Genomic DNA, 21,981 nt, shown 5'->3' with positions numbered 1-21,981 from the left:
CACCCCCCCAATGTTTTCTGATTCACTTTAAGGGTGAGAGGTGGTAGTATTTATATCAGTGGCATTTATGTCCTACTGCAGGTAGGAGTTTTAGCCACATGTTACTATTGTCGTCTATGGGATTTGATTTGGTACGATACTGAGATGTGTGCCCAGGAGAGCATGCCTGAACCTTAATTGGATATAAGCACAAATAGTTAGGAAATTGATTCCATTTGGTTTTAAATAATGTAATTTTTCATACTGCATTCACTAGTGAAATTTTATTAAATATTACTGATTTTTTTTATGAATGTTTATTCACTAAAGATAAAAAGAAGAGTTAAAAAAGAAATTAAATTATGGAAATAACTGCATATATCTGTCTCAATTTCATTAAAATTTAACAACTTTTCAAATTAACTACCAGGATTTCATTATGTGTTATGTTTTTCATATTCATTTCTTCCCTTTCTTTTGTGTAGGATTTAAAACAAAGTATTAACGACTGTTTGACTCATGTGATTGGTACAGTGGACAGGAGTTCTTCAAGTAGTCCCACACATGGTAAATATTTCATAGTTCTTACACTAGATCCATTTGTCATTAATTCTCTTTACTTAGTGTTCAGTTTGATTTACCATCCCATTCCAACTAGTCCTCATTTGTTTACATCAATCCTTTTGTTCAGCTCTTCTTATTCATTGTTACATACACAGATTTAAAAAGAGTTTTTATTCATTGTCACATATACAGAATTAGCCAGTGCACCACAACTGGTATATTAAAGGCAGTGGTAAGTCTGTGGGATGGTGCATATATAAAAGATCCCTTGCTGCATTAGAAAAAATGTTGATGACTACAAGTCAGAATTACCAAATGTTTGACATCAAATAGCTGATGATTACTTAATCAATGTGCTCTAGTGGTGTCGTTAAACAAAACAAACAAACAAACATACATACACAGGTTTGGATATTCATAAGACGAAGAGGTGGGTGATACGGATATTGTGATTATAATTTAATAATGTTTGAATTTGTATGTCCTGTTTCATGGACAATTCAAGGGAGGGTCAGGGCTTTAGCTCAATTGTAGAGTGCTTGCATGAGCCATGAAATGTCATGGGATCAATTGCCCTCAATGATTCTGGGTTTTTTCGTGTGCCAACCATTGGACCATGAAACCAGAGGCATGTCCAGGAGGGAATACTGTCGGATAACTGTTAAGTGATAGAAGACGATGATTGAAATCAAACAGTACTCGTTTGCTCAGCTTTCCAAACAGGCCATTTTCTATGGGGAAAAAGAGTTTGTTTAGTTTAATGACACCACTGGAGCACATTGATTAATTAATCATCGGCTATTGCATGTCAGACATTTGGTAATTCTGACTAGTAGTCAACAGAGAAGACCTGGACCCATATTCACAAAATATCGTAAGCCTAGTTTTACATGTAAACGTAAATCTACGACTGAAGAGCTATTCACGAAACCACGAAAAAGTAAGTTACATGTAAAGTTGGACGTAAATATAAGAGTGCCTCAGGTTGCAACTAACGCTGCACGTAAGTTGTGTACATATAATAAATCAAGCACGATCGCCGTTATTTACTATTATTTATTCCAATAAATGAAGCAGTTTGCTATGGCGAACGCCCACGGATTGAACATATTTTTGTTCGTGATCGAACGGATGTTTTCGACTTGGCCAGTTTCTCCTGAGTTATCTTTTCCTTTTTAAGAAATGTCCTCAAGTTTGTACCAAAACGCGGATCCCCACCAATACCAAAATGCCATGGTTCACTGTTCGCAATGTTATTGTTAGCAGACGACAAACAAAATTGCGTTTTGCGCATTTGTTATTTACCCAGTAGCCATCGTTTCTAATGTGTTTTTATTAATTACTCCAGTGAGAATGTTAAATCGTAGATTTACGTCCAACTAAGTTACGTTTACATTTACGACCATCTTTGAGAATAAGGTGCTTCTTGCACGTAAACGTAAATCTACGGAACACGTAAGTGCTAGTCGTAGACGTAAATTTACACTTTTTTGTGAATATGGATCCTGCTACATTATTCGTAATGCAGAAAGAGATCTTTTATATGCACTTTCCCACAGACAGGAAAACACATACTACGGCCTTTGACCAGTTGTGCACTGGAACGAAAAAACCCCAATCAGTTTGATCCTGCGACACAAGCAACTCGGGCGAGCACTCAATCGACCTGCCTCTTTTTTATGGGGAAAATGCATATGATTAAAGTTCATTACTACTGTTTGGTAGAATAGCCTATATGGCAACCGTGGGTTCCATTCTCACTCTATACCAAGTGTTAAAACGACAAAATGATAGCTACCAGTTAACCATAATTTACAAGTGTATATAATATATTCCTTACTACTGTTTGGTAGATTTATTCTATGCGGCAGCAGTGGGTTCTATGCTCACTCTAAACCTAAACCAAGTGTCAGAATGACCAAATGATGGATACCTAATGAGCATAGTTTACCAATATTTCTTTCCTTTCACTGACACTCCAGGGCGGGACGTAGCCCAGTGGTAAAGCACACACCTGATATGCAGTCGGTCTAGGATCGATCCCCGTCGGTGGGCCCATTGAGCTATTTCTCGTTCCAACCAGTGCACCACGACTGGTATATCAAAGACCGTGATATGTGTTATCCTGTCTGTGAGATGGTGCATATAAAAGATCCCTTGTTACTAATGGAAAAAATGTAGCAGGTTTCCTCTCTGTGACTGTGTCAAAATTACCATATATTTGACATCCAGTAGCCGATGATTAGTAAACCAATGTGCTCTAGTGGTGGTGTTAAACATAGCAAAGTTTTTCACTAACATTCCTGACTCGGATGTGTTCTGTTTCTGTTTGACAGCTGGAGTTCCTCTCCTCAAAGGGAGCAGCATGGTGGACCTGAGTCACAACAGTCGACACAACATGCAGCGACTCGTGTCGTGGCCCGAGCAGTCCCGGATGACCCGGTCGTTCTCCAGTCGGTCGGCCAGCAGTGAGCCCCCACCCATCACCTCGGGCCTGTCCACACCTTCCACGCCAGGGACACCCAGCTCGGCAGATACCTGTGAGTAGTATTGTACACTGATAAGAAAAAATATTCTGAGATTTTTTAAGAATTCCAGATTTTATCACCACCAAAAAATAGCCATGTTTTTTTGTTTTGTTTTTTGTTTAGTTTTTTTTAATCATTTATTATCCCCAGCCAAGTTTGACCATGTCAAGGTTGGGGAGCCTTGATTTCATGGCCTTACAATAGAGTTGCTATATAAGTGAAAATGCATAATATTATAGTAATTTAACATATAAATATATTTCTAGTGTTCCCATATGGTTGGGGATTGGCAAAGAAAGCTAAGATGCTATAATTCATATCTTGTTCAATATTTCGCATTAGGAAATAATCGCCTTGTATAATCAAGTCTTTTAAAGATATGTTTGTAACCGAATGAAACAAAGTTATCCACTTTGAGTTATTTAAAAACATTCTTCGAATCCATGTGCATTTTAAGGCTGTTATAAAATTTGATATGTTTATCATTTTAATACCAGCTGTTTTGTAATTTTTTATTATTAGATTCCGTTTCAGTTTTTCAGTATTGCTCTGCCAGATAAATTAAAAAAATAATGTATTTACATTTTTTATCAATTTGTCATTTGGCTTTGGTAGCGCTATTAACAGATGGGTTAGCTTTGGCATTATTAAAGTTTTCAGTACTATTATTCTTCCTAAAACTGTTAATCTTCTAACAGACCATAACCTCATTAATTTTTGCATTTCTATTATTTTAGAATCATAGTTCAGTGTAATTATTTGTTCCATGTTAACTGCGAAGTTGATGCCGAGGAAATTAAATTGTGTTGCGCCCCATTCTAACTTCCACCACGTACGATGGAACACATCTTTAGAAAACTTTTTCTTTCCGATCCATATAGCTTTTGATTTAGAAAAATTAATTTTTAGGCCTGATATATATGCATAATAATCTAAAACTTTCAATGTATTGTACAGAGACTTGGGAGAACCATCAAGAATGAAACTTGTGTCATCTGCATATTGCGAAATTAAATATTCTTCGCCATCAATACTGATTCCCTTAATATTGCTAGAGTTTCTTATTATAATTGCAAGTACTTCAGCACACAGAATAAATATATAAGGAGACAGAGGATCTCCTTGTCTACAACCCCTTTCTAATTTGAAAGCTTCAGATAAAAATCCATTCTGTATTACACTAGATAAAGAATTATTGTAAAACGTTTTGATCCAGTTTTTAATGGATGTTTTAAAGTTAAATATATCTAACACTTTATATATAAACGACCAAGATAAAGAATTGAATGCTTTTTCAAAATCAATTAGTAGCAGTAATCCAGGAATATCATTTTCTTCTGTGTATAACATAATGTCATAGATTAATGTAATATTTTCCCCAATGTATCTTCCTTTAACGAAACCAGTTTGGTCTTTGGTTTTAATTCTATTCGCGATACATCCTGACGCCATTTTATAAGTACAGTTTAAAAGGGTTAAAGGTTGCCAATTTTTTAAGAATTCTTTTGATTTATTAGGTTTTGGGATACATGTTATAATACCTAGCTTTTGTACATGAGACATTTCTTTAATAGTGTAACTATAGTTGATAGATCTAATTATATAGTGTCCTAAATCCATCCAAAACATTTTAAAGAATTCAGCCGTAAATCCATCAGACCCCGGGCTCTTGTATTTTTTCATAGCTTTAAGAAATGTTAATACCTCCGTATATTTTATTTCACCCTCTTAATTCTTCAGCTTCTTTATCAGTTAATTTATTAAAACTAAAGTGAGATAGTTTTTTAATAATATCATCATCATTTTGCCACGATGGTGCGGAATAAAGATTTTGGTAAAATTTCTTTGTTTCTTTTAAAATTTGCTTCTGATCCTTAATTTCTATTCCATTATCTAACTGAATTTTTGATATTAATTTACTGAAATAATTACGAGATTCTAAATTGCAAAAATACTTAGTTGGTTTTTCGCCTTCTTCTATCCATTGTGACCTTGACCTAATATAATGACCTTTGAGTTTTTCTAATAATTCAGACTTTTTGCTTTCGATTCTTTTCCAGTCAACTACATGTTCGTTTTCCTCTAAAGCTTTTATTTCATCACATGTAGTTTGTTCTAATTCGGTGTTTAATTTTTTCTTATACACGGAAAAAGATATACTTTTCCCCCTTATTTCCATGAGTAATTTTTCTAGAAAGAGTTGACTATTTATTGAAAAATTGATTTCATCTTTCGGTATTGCATCGATATTATCTAAATCATAAACTGGTAAAGCATATTGACGTGTTATTTTAGTAATAGTTTCCTTGACTAAGTTAACATATTCTTTATCACGTAACAGAGTTATTGAATTTCCACAAGCCTTTGCCTTTTTCTATATGACTCATTTTTATATTTAAAACTACTACTGAATGGTCTGAATGATAGCTATTTTCGATTATAACCTTTTCCACCATAGACATCAGGTTATTAGATATTAAGAAAAAATCTAATCTAGCTTGTTTTAATGGAGTTTTTTTCTTCCATGTGTATCTTCAGAGATTAGGGTATAATTCTCTGAAAGGATCTATTAAATCAAATGTTTCCATGTTTTCGTTAATTTTTTTCCGACATTTTGGATGGTTTATGTGTTTATAGTTTTTGGTATCAAGATCCTGCTTTAACACTAAATTGAAATCTCCACAAAGTATATATTTTTCATTTCGGAATTCTTCAATACAGTCTAAAATATATTGATAGAAAATATCGTTATCTGCATTCGGTCCATATATGTTCACCAAAGTAATTCTCTCTCCCTCTATTGTTATATACCTAAGTTATCTTTTTTATATTATGTATTTTATATTCAAAATTGTTATTGAACATTATAGTTACTCCTCGTGCGTTTCCAGTATAAGAACTAAATATGCATTTATACCCCCACTGTGCCTCTATGAATGGTTCTAATTCTAATGTGAAGTGTGTGTCTTGTAAACAGTAAATGTTAAATACTTTGCCTTTTAGGTAATGTAATATATCTCTTCTCTTTTCCTTGTCTCCGAGCCCCTGACAGTTAAGGGTTATTATTTTTAGACAAGCCATGATTTGTTCTTTTCAAGAATATGTTTGAAATATGTACACACATGTATAGACCTAATACTGTTATAGTGGTTATTAGTCTTTTTATTATGGATTTGTATTTTTAACTTTTTAGGAAAAAGCAGGTCTTTAATTTGAACAAAACTATCCTTACGTTTTTTCCCCCAAAAGGAAAAATAGATTTCATAGATTAAATGAAATATCGTTAGTTCTTGATGTAAAAATGTATACAACAAGGATAGAAAAATTACACTAAAAATATTCATTTCTATCCAGAGGAAAGGAAGATAAAAAATTAAAAAACAAACAAGAAAAGAAACCTATTAATCAAGGGTCACATTGTCCCCTTCTCCAACCTTTAAGATGTATTGAAACTAAGATCCTGATAGTGTCAGTATATTGGTATATGGAACTATAGGTATTGCTGATCGTATTTTCAGACTATATGTTTTAACTGCTAAATATATCTAGGGTACATATGTATATATTGGAATATATAAGCAAATATAAACTCGTGAATCAAACAAGCACATATAAACGTTTGAATGCCGTTTCTAAAATAGTAACAAGTTGTCAAACCACCCGGTCGCTTATTTGGTGAGTAGTATTCAGTTGACCGTATCCATAGTTAATGATGATTTTTGAAGTATACCGTTTCAAGTTTAAAATAGTAATAATTTACGCCAGTATGATTTGCATTATATTTTACATTTTTACCAATCATATCAAATTACATTATTACTACTAATATAAATTTGAAAAGTGTCGAACAACCAGGTAGTTTGATTTTTTTATGTTTCCATAATATATTGTAACAGTTATCTGATGAACATCTAAATATGACACCCCGCATATGTATATGTATATATGTATACACTATAAATACAAATTAAATATACTTATTAACAATATACCTACACACACACACGCATGCACACTCGCCCCCACAAACCATCCACACATTACACACGTGCACACAGACATACATATATGTATGCAAGCTCACGCACGCACAAAAACAATGCACGCCATGCGTCACACGTGCATACAGTTATGCAGATAGACTTGTATACATATATTAATATATATACCTTTCGTGTACATCATCTGACGTGCATACCTACATACATTTCATATCAATTACTATAAGTATATAGAAATAGTTACTCTATCGAATGGATATATAAAATTTATAACTTAATGGGTTTACACAACATTACACACTCGCAAATTATTGTTAATTACCTCTCACAACCAACACAAACAAACAAACACACACATTATTGTTAATTACCTCTCACAACCAACACAAACAAACAAACAAACACATTATTGTTAATTACCTCTCACAACCAACACAAACAAACAAACACACACATTATTGTTAATTACCTCTCACAACCAACACAAACAAACAAACACACACATTATTGTTAATTACCTCTCACAACCAACACAAACAAACAAACACACACATTATTGTTAATTACCTCTCACAACCAACACAAACAAACAAACAAACAAACACACACATTATTGTTAATTACCTCTCACAACCAACACAAACAAACAAACACACACATTATTGTTAATTACCTCTCACAAACAACACAAACAAACAAACACACACATTATTGTTAATTACCTCTCACAACCAACACAAACAAACAAACAAACACATTATTGTTAATTACCTCTCACAACCAACACAAACAAACAAACAAACACATTATTGTTAATTACCTCTCACAACCAACAACAAACACAAACAAACACACACATTATTGTTAATTACCTCTCACAACCAACACAAACAAACAAACACACAAACAAACACATTATTGTTAATTACCTCTCACAACCAACACAAACAAACAAACAAACACATTATTGTTAATTACCTCTCACAACCAACACAAACAAACAAACAAACAAACACACACATTATTGTTAATTACCTCTCACAACCAACACAAACAAACAAACAAACAAACACACACAAACAAACAAACACATTATTGTTAATTACCTCTCACAACCAACACAAACAAACAAACACACACATTATTGTTAATTACCTCTCACAACCAACACAAACAAACAAACACACACATTATTGTTAATTACCTCTCACAACCAACACAAACAAACAAACACACACATTATTGTTAATTACCTCTCACAACCAACACAAACAAACAAACACACACATTATTGTTAATTACCTCTCACAACCAACACAAACAAACAAACACACACATTATTGTTAATTACCTCTCACAACCAACACAAACAAACAAACAAACACATTATTGTTAATTACCTCTCACAACCAACACAAACAAACAAACACACACATTATTGTTAATTACCTCTCACAACCAACACAAACAAACAAACACACACATTATTGTTAATTACCTCTCACAACCAACACAAACAAACAAACAAACACATTATTGTTAATTACCTCTCACAACCAACACAAACAAACAAACACACACATTATTGTTAATTACCTCTCACAACCAACACAAACAAACAAACACACACATTATTGTTAATTACCTCTCACAACCAACACAAACAAACAAACACACACATTATTGTTAATTACCTCTCACAACCAACACAAACACAAACAAAATTGTTAATTACAAACACACACATTATTGTTAATTACCTCTCACAACCAACACAAACAAACAAACACAACACACACATTATTGTTAATTACCTCTCACAACCAACACAAACAAACAAACAAACACACACACACATTATTGTTAATTACCTCTCACAACCAACACAAACAAACAAACACACACATTATTGTTAATTACCTCTCACAACCAACACAAACAAACAAACACACACATTATTGTTAATTACCTCTCACAACCAACACAAACAAACAAACACACACATTATTGTTAATTACCTCTCACAACCAACACAAACAAACAAACAAACACATTATTGTTAATTACCTCTCACAACCAACACAAACAAACAAACAAACACATTATTGTTAATTACCTCTCACAACCAACACAAACAAACAAACACACACATTATTGTTAATTACCTCTCACAACCAACACAAACAAACAAACAAACACATTATTGTTAATTACCTCTCACAACCAACACAAACAAACAAACAAACACATTATTGTTAATTACCTCTCACAACCAACACAAACAAACAAACAAACACATTATTGTTAATTACCTCTCACAACCAACACAAACAAACAAACAAACACATTATTGTTAATTACCTCTCACAACCAACACAAACAAACAAACACACATTATTGTTAATTACATTATTGTTAATTACCTCTCACAACCAACACAAACAAACAAACACACACACATATTGTTAATTACCTCTCACAACCAACACAAACAAACAAACAAACAAACACATTATTGTTAATTACCTCTCACAACCAACACAAACAAACAAACACACACATTATTGTTAATTACCTCTCACAACCAACACAAACAAACAAACAAACACATTATTGTTAATTACCTCTCACAACCAACACAAACAAACAAACAAACACATTATTGTTAATTACCTCTCACAACCAACACAAACAAACAAACAAACACATTATTGTTAATTACCTCTCACAACCAACACAAACAAACAAACAAACACATTATTGTTAATTACCTCTCACAACCAACACAAACAAACAAACACATTATTGTTAATTACCTCTCACAACCAACACAAACAAACAAACAAACACATTATTGTTAATTACCTCTCACAACCAACACAAACAAACAAACAAACACATTATTGTTAATTACCTCTCACAACCAACACAAACAAACAAACAAACACATTATTGTTAATTACCTCTCACAACCAACACAAACAAACAAACAAACACATTATTGTTAATTACCTCTCACAACCAACACAAACAAACAAACAAACACATTATTGTTAATTACCTCTCACAACCAACACAAACAAACAAACAAACACATTATTGTTAATTACCTCTCACAACCAACACAAACAAACAAACAAACACATTATTGTTAATTACCTCTCACAACCAACACAAACAAACAAACAAACACATTATTGTTAATTACCTCTCACAACCAACACAAACAAACAAACAAACACATTATTGTTAATTACCTCTCACAACCAACACAAACAAACAAACACAACACATTATTGTTAATTACCTCTCACAACCAACACAAACAAACAAACACACACATTATTGTTAATTACCTCTCACAACCAACACAAACAAACAAACACACACATTATTGTTAATTACCTCTCACAACCAACACAAACAAACAAACAAACACATTATTGTTAATTACCTCTCACAACCAACACAAACAAACAAACAAACACATTATTGTTAATTACCTCTCACAACCAACACAAACAAACAAACACACACATTATTGTTAATTACCTCTCACAACCAACACAAACAAACAAACAAACACACACACACACACACACACACACACAAACGGGTTTCAAATTACATGTACTTGTATGGTGCATTTGCTGCCGTACAGTGATGTATTTGTTATTAAAATAAAACTATGCATAGATATATGTGCAGAAGAACAGATAATATCTGAGAACAAAACGTATCCAAAAGTTTTTTAATATGTTTCTTCTTCCTCTGTGTCTGAGTCGTACACAGTCTCTTTTAAGAACACAGGTGGATCGACACGAGTTACCTGTTCATTGGATTTTAGTTTGACGTAAACATTCGTGTCTTTGGTCCATGCTACCGATACACTATCGTGTTCTTGTAGTTTTTTCAAGTAAGCCACATTTTTCGTGGTGAGGTCCTCGCTGATTCCAATTCTGGTTCCTTTTTCTTTTTGTAGTTGGTCCTTTTCAATTTCAATGGTCAAAATGCGTAGCTCCAGCTTTTCCAATCGTTCATTCAATTGAACTAGAATGTCATTTTTTTTCACATCCAACTCGTATTTTAGATCTTTCCTTGTAATTAACTTTTCGTTTATAATACTCAGTTGAGACATTATGCTTTTAATATCTATAGCGGTGGAATCTGGGGTTGGTTTTGTTTTGTCGTTTTGTGTGGCTGGTGTTTGTTCTTCTATATCTTGTTTCTCATTGTTTACTGTTTGTTTTACTGTTTTGGTTTCCTATTTTGTTCCATTTTTCTTAGGTCTTGTACCATCTTTTCTGCCCACCTCAAAATTAGAATCGCTACTTGACATATAGCGTTTATCTCCACGTGCCGCCATTGTTTGTTTATACTGTCAACTTTAATGCAGTAAGCATATAGAGCTGAGAATGTAACAATATAATGTAGCCCACTCAAGCGTTTTGTGATCACAGCTCACGTTTTAACTCTGCATTATGTAATGTGTTAGCCTCAAAAGGCTGTCTGGGCCTGGGTCGGAGTTGGGGCTTGGGGTCCTCATTAAATATGGCTACATAGTTTTAGTGACTGTTTATACTGAATTTTGTTAACGGTTTTTTATATCAATATTTCAGTAATTTACTGACTTTCGAGGACAGTTTTTAAACAAACAGGTCGTTGCACAAATACATGTACCTTCTTATCATATATAAGGCTGCAAATTCTTCAGAAAAAAACTTTTTTGTGTGGAGCTGTGTCTGTTGCGTCCTCCCTGTTCAAACCACGTGACTCATCCCCATTTTCCAAAATCATGCAAAAAATATTGAAATTTGTTTTTAACCTATAGTCATTTTCATCTCTGACTAATAATTTTAGTTTAGTACAATGCTATAAATGCAACATTAAAGATACATATGTGTATAGTTATGTAACTATATATAGGGACTTCTGCATATACACTCAAGAACCCTTTCTATAAGTATCCTGAACCAATATGAAACATGATTTTTTTCATTATATTTACTGGTGAAATTTATGCATACATATTTGTTTATAGTTATGCCACTATACATAGGGACTTCTGCATATATAGTCAAGCCTTTCTATAATTATCCAGAACCAATTTGAATGACTTTCATTTTTTCATTTTATATATATTTACCGGTGAAATTTTATAATTTTTTTCTGAAATACCACTGAAAATATTTAGCGGAATTTGTTTTTATCCATGCTGAATATTTAATAAACATTCTGTCTGTTTTGTCAGCATTTTCTGGTGACACATCAAATTTGTCACGCAATGATCGCATTCAGAGAGCGATAGATCGTCTGGAACAACACAGAAACACCAAGCTGCGAGAGAAGCACATAATTGGCCGGTTTACCGAGCGGGGGCATGAGATTGATCATCACATCAGTGTAAGACGCGTCAACTTCAGATGGCAACGTGGTATTAAAATTGGTGAGAATTGTTTCATATCGGTGTAAATTCAGTTAATGTTAATCTGAAAAGAATACGGCTTGTTATAACAACTCTTTCAGTATGTCAGTTGGTAAAGAGGGTTTTTTAAATAAGTGTTGTGGTTGAAACTAAGTGGATAAAGGATGTAAAATTACAGATTAAAAAATATTCAGTCACAGAAATTTGTATGCATTCAGATTACAACAAATAGTATTAGCACAGATGCCTTCTTTTAGATCACAGCGAACAATATACCTCCAAACAATTTCAGTTTATTCATAATATGCATGATCAATGTCCCTAAGGTATACGTAATAATAAAGAAATCAAAGGAATAAATATTGAGGGAGAAGAATTCCTGATTTCTCAATATGCCGACGACACTACCTTTATCTTGGATGGATCCCTAAATTCCCTGTATAATACACTTACTACACTCGATTTCTTTGCAAAAATATCTGGTCTGAAGCTAAATTATTCATAGTCAAAGATAATATGGATAGGCAGGAAAAGATATTCAAAAGAAGTGTTTCATCATTCTAGATGGAAGTTAGCATGGTGTTCAATTAAATTTACTTTATTAGGTATTAATTTCTCTTTAAATTGACAAGATATTATTAAAGATAATTTCGAGCCAAAAATAGAAGAAATGGAAATTGTATTAAAAGCTTGGAGTGCCCGTAAACTTATACCATTAGGCAGACTCACAGTGTTAAAATCACTAATATTACAAAAAATAACAAATTTGTTAATTTCACTACCATCCCCGTCAGAACAGTTAGTGGAAAAGTTAAATAAGCGATTTTTCAAATTCATTTGGCAAAATAAACTTGACTAAATTAAAAGAGATGTTATAATTCAGGACCATAAAAACGGGGGGTTAAAAATGATTAAATTATCTACGTTTATAACATCATTAAAATCAACGTGGATAAGAAGGTTATTGTTAAACAATACAAAACTGCCATGTCTCTTCTCGTCAGTTACAGGTATATCGACCAAAGAACTAATTATATATGGTGATCATTTTATTAATTTAAACAATACAAAACTGCCATGTCTCTTCTCGTCAGTTACAGGTATATCGACCAAAGAACTAATTATATATGGTGATCATTTTATTAATTTAAACAATACAAAACTGCCATGTCTCTTCTCGTCAGTTACAGGTATATCGACCAAAGAACTAATTATATATGGTGATCATTTTATTAATTTAAAAATAAAAAATATGACTAACCCTTTTTGGGAACATGTTCTAGATAGCTGGCGAAACATCCAGTGTAAACAACCAATAGAAAATGAAAACGATATAGCTGGTATAAACATTTGGTTTAACAGTAAAATATTAATAAATAAGAAGCCTATTTTTTATAAAAAATATGCAGAAAATGGAGTTTGTTTCATTAGTGATTTAGTTAATACTGATGGAGGATTTCTAAATCTATGCGATTTTATTGCAAAATTTAATATAAAAACTAATTTTCTAGAGTATGCTTCTTTAATTAATGCAGTGAAATGTTTCATAGGAATATATGGAAAACATAATGATGAAATAAACGAGTCAATTATAAACGAAAAACCAGTCTATCCCTACAAGCTAAAACAACTTCTTAAAGACAAAACGGGATGTAGAGAAATATATAAATTGTTATGCTACACAAAAACCATTCCAAAGTCTCAATTAAAATATAAAAATAAAGGTTTTTGTTATTCACCAGCAGAATGGATTATATTTTACAATATACCATTTAAATGCGTTAGAGATACAACTTTACGTTGGTTTCAATATAAAATTCTACACAGATTTCTCGCTACTAACACATTTCTATATACAATACATTATATTAATTCAAATAAATGTACTTTTTGTAATCGTATGCCAGAGACAATTGAACATTTATTTTATGAGTGTTGCTATGTTAAAGAATTTTGGAAAGATATTACAAACTGGATATTCAATACTATAGAAGAGTGCATAATTATAGATAAACATATTGCCATTTTGGGTCTTGTTAAAAAAACAAATACATATGCAATAAATTGGTTAATTATTAACATAAAATATTATATTTATTCCATGAAAATACAAAAACAAAAATTAAACTTCTCTGCCTTAAAAACTATAATTAAAGAAAAGTTGGAAACTGAAAAATGTATCTTATATAAAAATGGTAATTATGAAGATTTCAAGACAGTATGGGAGCAGTGGTATAATTTATTTCAAACATCATAAAAATTTGTTAAATCTATCAAATATTGAGATACATTTATTTCTAAAATACCTTCTTCCCACTTTATACTCCTTCACACATCTTTTTATAATACTTTCTTGTATCAATACTAATTCCGTACATAACATCTCCTTTTTCTTTTTTTTTCCTTCTTAGAAACAGAAAATAATAATTTAAAAAAAAATTAATAAAAAAACCAAACAAACAAAATATCAACAACAACAATATACATGGATTTTATCTATTCGTGTGTATATATTTTGCCATTTATATGTATGTATATAAAACTGTGTATATCATATGAAATTTAAAAAATATTGTGAGATTGTGAGCTCAGGGCACCCCAACCCTGACACTGCCTTTTTATATTCTAGGGACAATAAAATTTAAAAGCCCTAAGGTTTGTTTTCTTTTGCATGGATTTTGCAATCAAAATACGATTTCATGTCATCTGCTTGCAGTTCATATGAAAGATTTTTCTTCACAGTTCAGAAAGAAGTAAGGATCTTCACAGAATTTTACAAACTAAACACCTAAACTCATTAATTTTATCAAGTCCTTTTGTACCATTAGATTACAAAATAGTTTTTTTTATTGTAGGTGAGGGACAATTTGGCAAAGTGTACACTGCTGTAAATGTGGAAACTGGAGAGCTCATGGCAATGAAAGAGGTTTGTACATACATTTTTATATGGCTGATATATTTAAAGGGACATTCCCTAGTTTCAACCCGTAAAAATTAACACTAAGTTTATTTAATCTACAAGCCTGTAACACATTCAGATAAAGTTACAATTGAGTGAAACATGAGTCTGTGACTTTGAAATGGTGAAATACCCTCTAAAAATAGACTAAAACTTGACTCCATAACTGTTACTTCTCAGATGCACGTGCGTTTTTAAAAATATGATAAATACATTTTGTGATGTTATAAACACCAGGAAGACCAAAAACACTTTGAATGTACGGAAATGGATAATCTAAACTATAAAATCTAAGTAAAGTATGATTTCAGTTATCAAAAACAGCTATAATAGTCAAAAATATGCTTTAGTGTTTAAAAACTAGGGTATGTCCCTTTAATATTTAGCACATGTTGAAAGCTACTTTCTTTATAAAAAAACAAAAACATAAAAGATTATCATAACGTTATGAAGGAAATAGTAAACATACTACCTAATATCATGGGATTAAAACTTAAAATTTTGCATTATTGTGACTTTATGAAAGCAAACACTACATGACTACATGCTAGCACCTAATAACCACTGATGTGCAGAACTGTTGTTAAGAAAACATTTGTTTCCTTTAAATAAATACAATTCACCTTTATTCTTAAAGTATAACTACAGTTGCTTTATTTACATATTAAACTAATTTTACATAGAATAACATTCAAAGATCAAAATCATCCAGAATTCCCCAGAATATATTCCTGTTTTTTGTTCCTTGATGAAACACTTGCAGTAATCCTTAGGCCAGTATTTTTTATTATTCGGTTTACAAACCCGCCGATGTAAATTTTGCTCAAAAAAAAAAAAAAGAGTCTTATTTTTCACTTTTATTTTTAATTTTTTTGCCGCCGACTTCCACAAATAGCTCTAAAGAAAAAAACAGTTACCATTCTAGTCTATTGTGGCGCATTTCGTAAGGTAACAGTGAGAGAAAAAAAAAATCACCCCTACTGATACACCCCAAACAGGTTTTTTTTGGGGGGGTTTTCCTTTCTCCTACCTTTGTGCACAAAAGTTCTTGTTCATAAACCTAAAAATTAAAAAATACTGGCCTTTTCAAGACTGCAAAGACTGGTGTAATTTTGTAGCCAATATAAATTTTGTCTCGGCTTTGCGAAGTGGTGGATCCATTCAACTGATTGGTGTTTTTTTCTCGTACCAACAAGTGCAACATAACTGGACAAAACCCATGGGATGTGCTTTCATGTCTGGGAAAGTGCATATGAAAGATCCATCTCTGCATTAAATGAAGAAAAATGTAGCAGTTTTCCTCTGATAACTACGTGTCAGAATGATCAAAGGTTTGACATCCATTAAGCAATGATTAGTTAATCAGTGTGCTCCAGTGGTGTCGTTAAATATAACAATCTTTACTTTACGAAGTGAGATTTTTTTTTTACATGTTGTTTTTATAGAGGCCTCAACATTTGCATTAATGTTTAATGTTAAAGTTTTGTGTTTAGATCCATTTTTCACAACCAATGAATCTTATGTCAGTGAAACTTGGTTTGTAGTTGCACCTATGGATGTTCATCACAGCGCACTGAAAACGTTTATGGCAGGCGAGACATTTAATTACATGGAATTCTTGTTATTCAGATGAAGATTCAACCAAATGACCAGCAGGCTTTCCGAGAAATTGCTGACGAGATAAAGAACTTTGAAGGAATTCAGCACCCAAACCTGGTCAAGTATTACGGTGTTGAAGTGCACAAAGACGAGATGTTGATCTTTATGGAGTACTGTGATCGAGGGACAATAGAGGAAGCAGCCAAGATCGGCTTGCCTGAGAGTGTAAGCCGACGATACACCAAGGAGATTCTCATAGCAGTGCAACATTTACATGAAAACAGTATTATACACAGAGATATTAAAGGTATTACTTTTTGTCTCATTATGATTCGCACATTTTCTTTCTATTTGTAAGCTGATCTCAGTACTGTGTGCATTTCCTACTTCACAACAGCCATGTATAATGTTGAAGAAAACTGACCTCAGGATTTCATATTTTATGGTAAAAACCTTTGAGATGCATGCCCTGTGATCATTAAAACACATCATCCAGCCAGTGCTCCACAAATGGGGTAACAAAGACCGTGGTATATACTATCCTGTCTGTGGGATAGTGCATATAAAATGATCACTTGCTGCTAATCGAAAAGAATAGCCCATGAAGTGGTGACAGCAGGTTTTCTCTGTCAATATATATGTGATTCTTAACCGTATGTCTGATGCCATATAACCGTAATTAAACGTGTTGAGTGTGTCGTTAAATACAATATTTCCTGCCTTCCAAAACACATCAGAAAGTGTTTTTTAGTAACAGTGGTAATGGTGGTTTATGTTACATAATAATGAGTAACAAACTTCATGTTCAAATATATTTTTTACTAATGTATTATTAAATGTGCATTTAGTTATTCTAATGATAGTTGTTACAGTATTTGTCATTTTCTATTCATGTTTTGTTTGTTTAAGGTGCCAATATCTTCATTACATCAGATGGGAAGGTGAAGCTTGGTGATTTTGGTTGCTCAGTCAAGCTGAAATATCACACCACGATGTTGGGCGAGATCAACAACCTGGCTGGAACTATGGGTAAAAAGATTCTTGTAACACTGGCATTAATGATGAAGAAAGAAAACGTTTATTATAATTCCTATATATTGCAGTTCTTAGATTTTAGCTGAATAATACAGAGGTTGTTTTTTAAACAGTAATCATAGATGAAGACAAATAAACCAAACATAAAGACTATATACAGTGGACACTGTATCTGTGTAATCCATATTTCTGTATTATCGGCATGATCTGAAAGAACTGTCCAGTGACAATAGCTTGGATGAAATCTGTCTTAATTGGACTCTGTATATACCAGCACATTTCATCTGTCCACCTTGAATCCCTGAACATATTCATAAAATTAGAACATAAAATAAAATAATTATAACTTCACTTTCATAATTATATGGTTGCCATGGTAACAAAATTGGTATCCGAGTTCAAACAAATAATATATCACACCCTCTGGAAAGCATCTTTTAAAAAGGTTAATCAGGTGAATTTAGTTTCAATACAAACATGGGGAAAGCTATTATTCTTGCTTTCCTAGATGTGACAGTAGTTTTGATTTATAGTTTGACAATATTCCAGCATACATGGCTCCCGAAGTGATCACCCAGAACGACAAAGACGGGCACGGCCGAGCAGCTGACATCTGGAGTCTGGGATGTGTTGTCGTGGAGATGGTAACGGGAAAAGTGAGTAACAATTGGTCGTATACATTTTAAGTGGTTGGATGTAGCTTAGTGGTAAAGCGCTTGCTTGTTGCACGGTCGGTCTAGGATCGATCCCTGTAGGTGGGCCCATTGGGCTATTTCTTGTTCCAGCCAGTGTACCATGACTGATATATCAAAGGTCGTGGTATGTGCTATCCTGTCTGTGGGATGGTGCATATAAAAGATCCCTTGCTACTAATGGAAAAATGTAGCGGATTTCCACTCTAAGACTATATGTCAAAATAACTAAATGTTTGACATCCAATGGCCGATGATTAATAAATGAATGTGCTCTAGTGGTGTCATTAAGCAAAACAAACTTAACTCTTTTTTATTTATACATTGTGAAAAACAAATTCCTACACTGTATTAAATCAGCACTGAAACAGCCAACCCATATCAGGCATGTACTATTGCTTCTTAAAAAGTACTATTTTCATCTAGTAGAACAGCTTCCATAAAAACAATCTAATCTTTCCCTGCATTCAGTAATGGGTAGTAACACTAATGTCCACAAATTATTTGAATGGTAATTATGTTTCTCCATGTGCTCACTCGGTTCAACGTGTAGTGCACAAGCCAGTCTGGCAAATGTCTTTCTGCTTGGTCTGGCTGAACGGAGCCTTGGGAATGGTCATTGATATGTAGCAACATCCATCTACATATAATAACGGCCATCAACCTGGTTAAAGGGACATTCCCGAGTTTGCTGCAACATTTAAGATGTTATCGACTAACAGAGACTTTTTAACGATTATAATTACATATCAAATATATTTTTCTGCATATAATATTAGTGGCTGTGTATTAAACATGTTTTTTTATCGTTCTATTTGTACTAGGTTAAATTTCACTTTATTTCCTAAAGTATGTTTTTCCTATGTACGAAATTATTTGAAGACAAAATCCAGTTTGGGATTCTTACAAATATTAAGACGACCAGAAACACATTAAATATACAGACACTGATATTCTAAACAAGAAAATATTTTTAATATGTACGTTTAATCGTAGAAATATTTTATTAGTCGGAAACATCTTACAATGCAGCAAACTCAAGAATGTCCCTTTAATGTCACACTGCAATATTTCCCTTTTTATGGGTGATTTCATGCAATGTCTTATAAATAGTGAGTTTGATTGTAACAAACTGTATTGATGATGTTGCTCATCCTACATTTTACAGAGACCATGGCATGATGCTGAAAACAACTACCAGATAATGTTCAAGGTTGGTATGGGCGGAACCCCGTGTATTCCCGAGTGTCTAAGCTCAGAAGGGAAAGACTTTCTATCTCACTGCTTTGAACACGACCCCTCTAAACGATGGACAGCAAGCCAGCTACAAGATCTCACTTTTACCAAGGTAAGTGCACTCTATCTATTGAAGAAAAACAAAGCAGCTTTCTCATTTATTTTAGCCAATGTTGCATGTGTGCTTACATGGTAACCTGTCTGTAAAAAGTGCAATGTAAAAGTCTCCTTGCTGCTAGTCAGTACTAAGAGTAGCCCTGAAGTGCCAGCAGGTTTCATCTGTCAAACATTTGATCATGTGTCACCTTTTCTTGGTGTTAGATATCATCTACATGTAAGTCTTTGATTAAACACTGTAACAGGTGTTATTACAAAAATATTTTATTCCTTTCCAGGGCCCATATTTTTTAAAGCCATCTTAGCACTGCGATATCATGTAAAACCATTGTAAGCTATGGCTTGTGTCATAGTACAATGGTTTTACGATATCTTAGAGCTAAGATGGCTTCGAAAATCAGTTGCCATATTTTTTTTAGTCCCCTACCTGTCAGGCCGAGACATAGTTCAGTTGTAAAGCACTTGCTTAATGCGCAATTTGGGATCGATTTCCGTCAGTGGGCCCATTGGGCTATTTCTCGCTCCAGCCAGTGCACCACGACTGGTACATCAAAGGTCGTGGTATAGGCTATCCTGTCTATGGGGTGGTGCATATAAAAGATCCCTCGCTGCTAATTGGAAATAGTAGCCCATTGCGTGGCGGCATCGGGTTTCCTCCCTCAATATCTGTGTGGTCCGTAACCATATGTCTGACACCATATAACCGTAAATAAAATGTGTTGAGTGTGTCATTAAATAAAACATTTCCTTCCTTCCCTTACCTGTCCAGTAGACTGGGTTTTATCATCGTCCTACTGTCCCACATATAGTTTTCCATATTTTTGTTTCGCAATGCCTCAATTGTTTTTTTATAGCCGTATCATGTATAGTTATAGATCAAGTTTTGACTTTAATGGCGTTTTAACCATTTTTGACAGTTATGGCCTTTTGTACTTAGCCATGCTATCTTATGAATAGATTACCTTCCCTGTAAAAATACATGTACTTCTGTGACAGTTTATTTGAAGTTACTTTTCTTCAGTTCTGTCAGTGTCCTTCAGTTTTTCTAGACTGACATGAGATTATGAAAAAGTCACCATCTGTGGTCCATACCACTAGGAACACTTTTTTTTCATACTATGGAATTTACTACACGCTAATTATTTCTGAGCCAATTATTTTGTAATTTGCACACAAAAATAGTTTTTTTAAAGTTATTTTTACTTTTCTTCTTGTCTCAAACCAGACTGAAATATTGACACAAAACAATTTTGTAGAAGGATGGGACAGACTATAGTATAGTTCAGTTTGTGCTATACAAGATATTTGGTAGACTGCTTAGCTGGCATCTTTTAAAATAGATGGCTACTTTATCAAGTTTGATTTAAAATATACTCTTCAAAAGAAGAAACGCAAAACCACATTGTCGTAACATTTGGAGAATTGATTTAATTATTGAATGGTGAGTCCGATAATTACCAAATGTTGCAGGATTGTTCACAATTCACTCTAGTCCATTGTGAGTAAGTGATAGGACACACCACCAAGGTCAAGGTCATCTGCAGTCAATACCGGGTGTGGCCTCCGCGTGTGTTGACAACTGCCTGGCACCGCCTGCCCATTGAAGCAACCAGAGTACGGATGACGTCCCGGGGGATGGTGGCCCACTCGGCCTGCAAGGCTGCTGCCAGCTCGGGCAGGGTCTGGGGCTGTGGTTGTCGCTGTCGGAGGCGTCGGTCCAACTCGTCCCATAGATGCTCAATTGGGTTCAAATCCGGTGATATCGATGGCCAAGGAAGGACATTAATGTTGTTGTTCTGTAGGAAAGCCGTTGTGAGACGTGCTGTGTGAGGCCTGACGTTGTTAT

The 21,981-nt window shown here is 33.5% G+C and overlaps 1 protein-coding gene across 1 annotated transcript in view; it reads left to right on the top strand.

Moving 5' to 3' along the window:
* Positions 1 to 21,981, top strand: part of LOC121370843 (mitogen-activated protein kinase kinase kinase 4-like) — a 45,855-nt gene that overhangs the window by 17,809 nt on the left and 6,065 nt on the right. Inside the window, exons 14-21 of the mRNA XM_041496345.1 lie at positions 465 to 546; positions 2,880 to 3,083; positions 12,324 to 12,518; positions 15,353 to 15,423; positions 17,086 to 17,362; positions 17,965 to 18,084; positions 18,640 to 18,746; positions 19,951 to 20,130. Coding sequence (XP_041352279.1) covers positions 465 to 546; positions 2,880 to 3,083; positions 12,324 to 12,518; positions 15,353 to 15,423; positions 17,086 to 17,362; positions 17,965 to 18,084; positions 18,640 to 18,746; positions 19,951 to 20,130 — 1,236 coding nt within the window. The remainder of the gene's footprint in view (positions 1 to 464; positions 547 to 2,879; positions 3,084 to 12,323; positions 12,519 to 15,352; positions 15,424 to 17,085; positions 17,363 to 17,964; positions 18,085 to 18,639; positions 18,747 to 19,950; positions 20,131 to 21,981) is intronic.

The sequence above is a fragment of the Gigantopelta aegis genome, chromosome 4, assembly GCF_016097555.1.
Source record: "Gigantopelta aegis isolate Gae_Host chromosome 4, Gae_host_genome, whole genome shotgun sequence".
Classification (NCBI taxonomy): Eukaryota; Metazoa; Mollusca; class Gastropoda; order Neomphalida; family Peltospiridae; genus Gigantopelta; species Gigantopelta aegis.
This window is presented reverse-complemented; position numbering and strand designations above follow the sequence as displayed.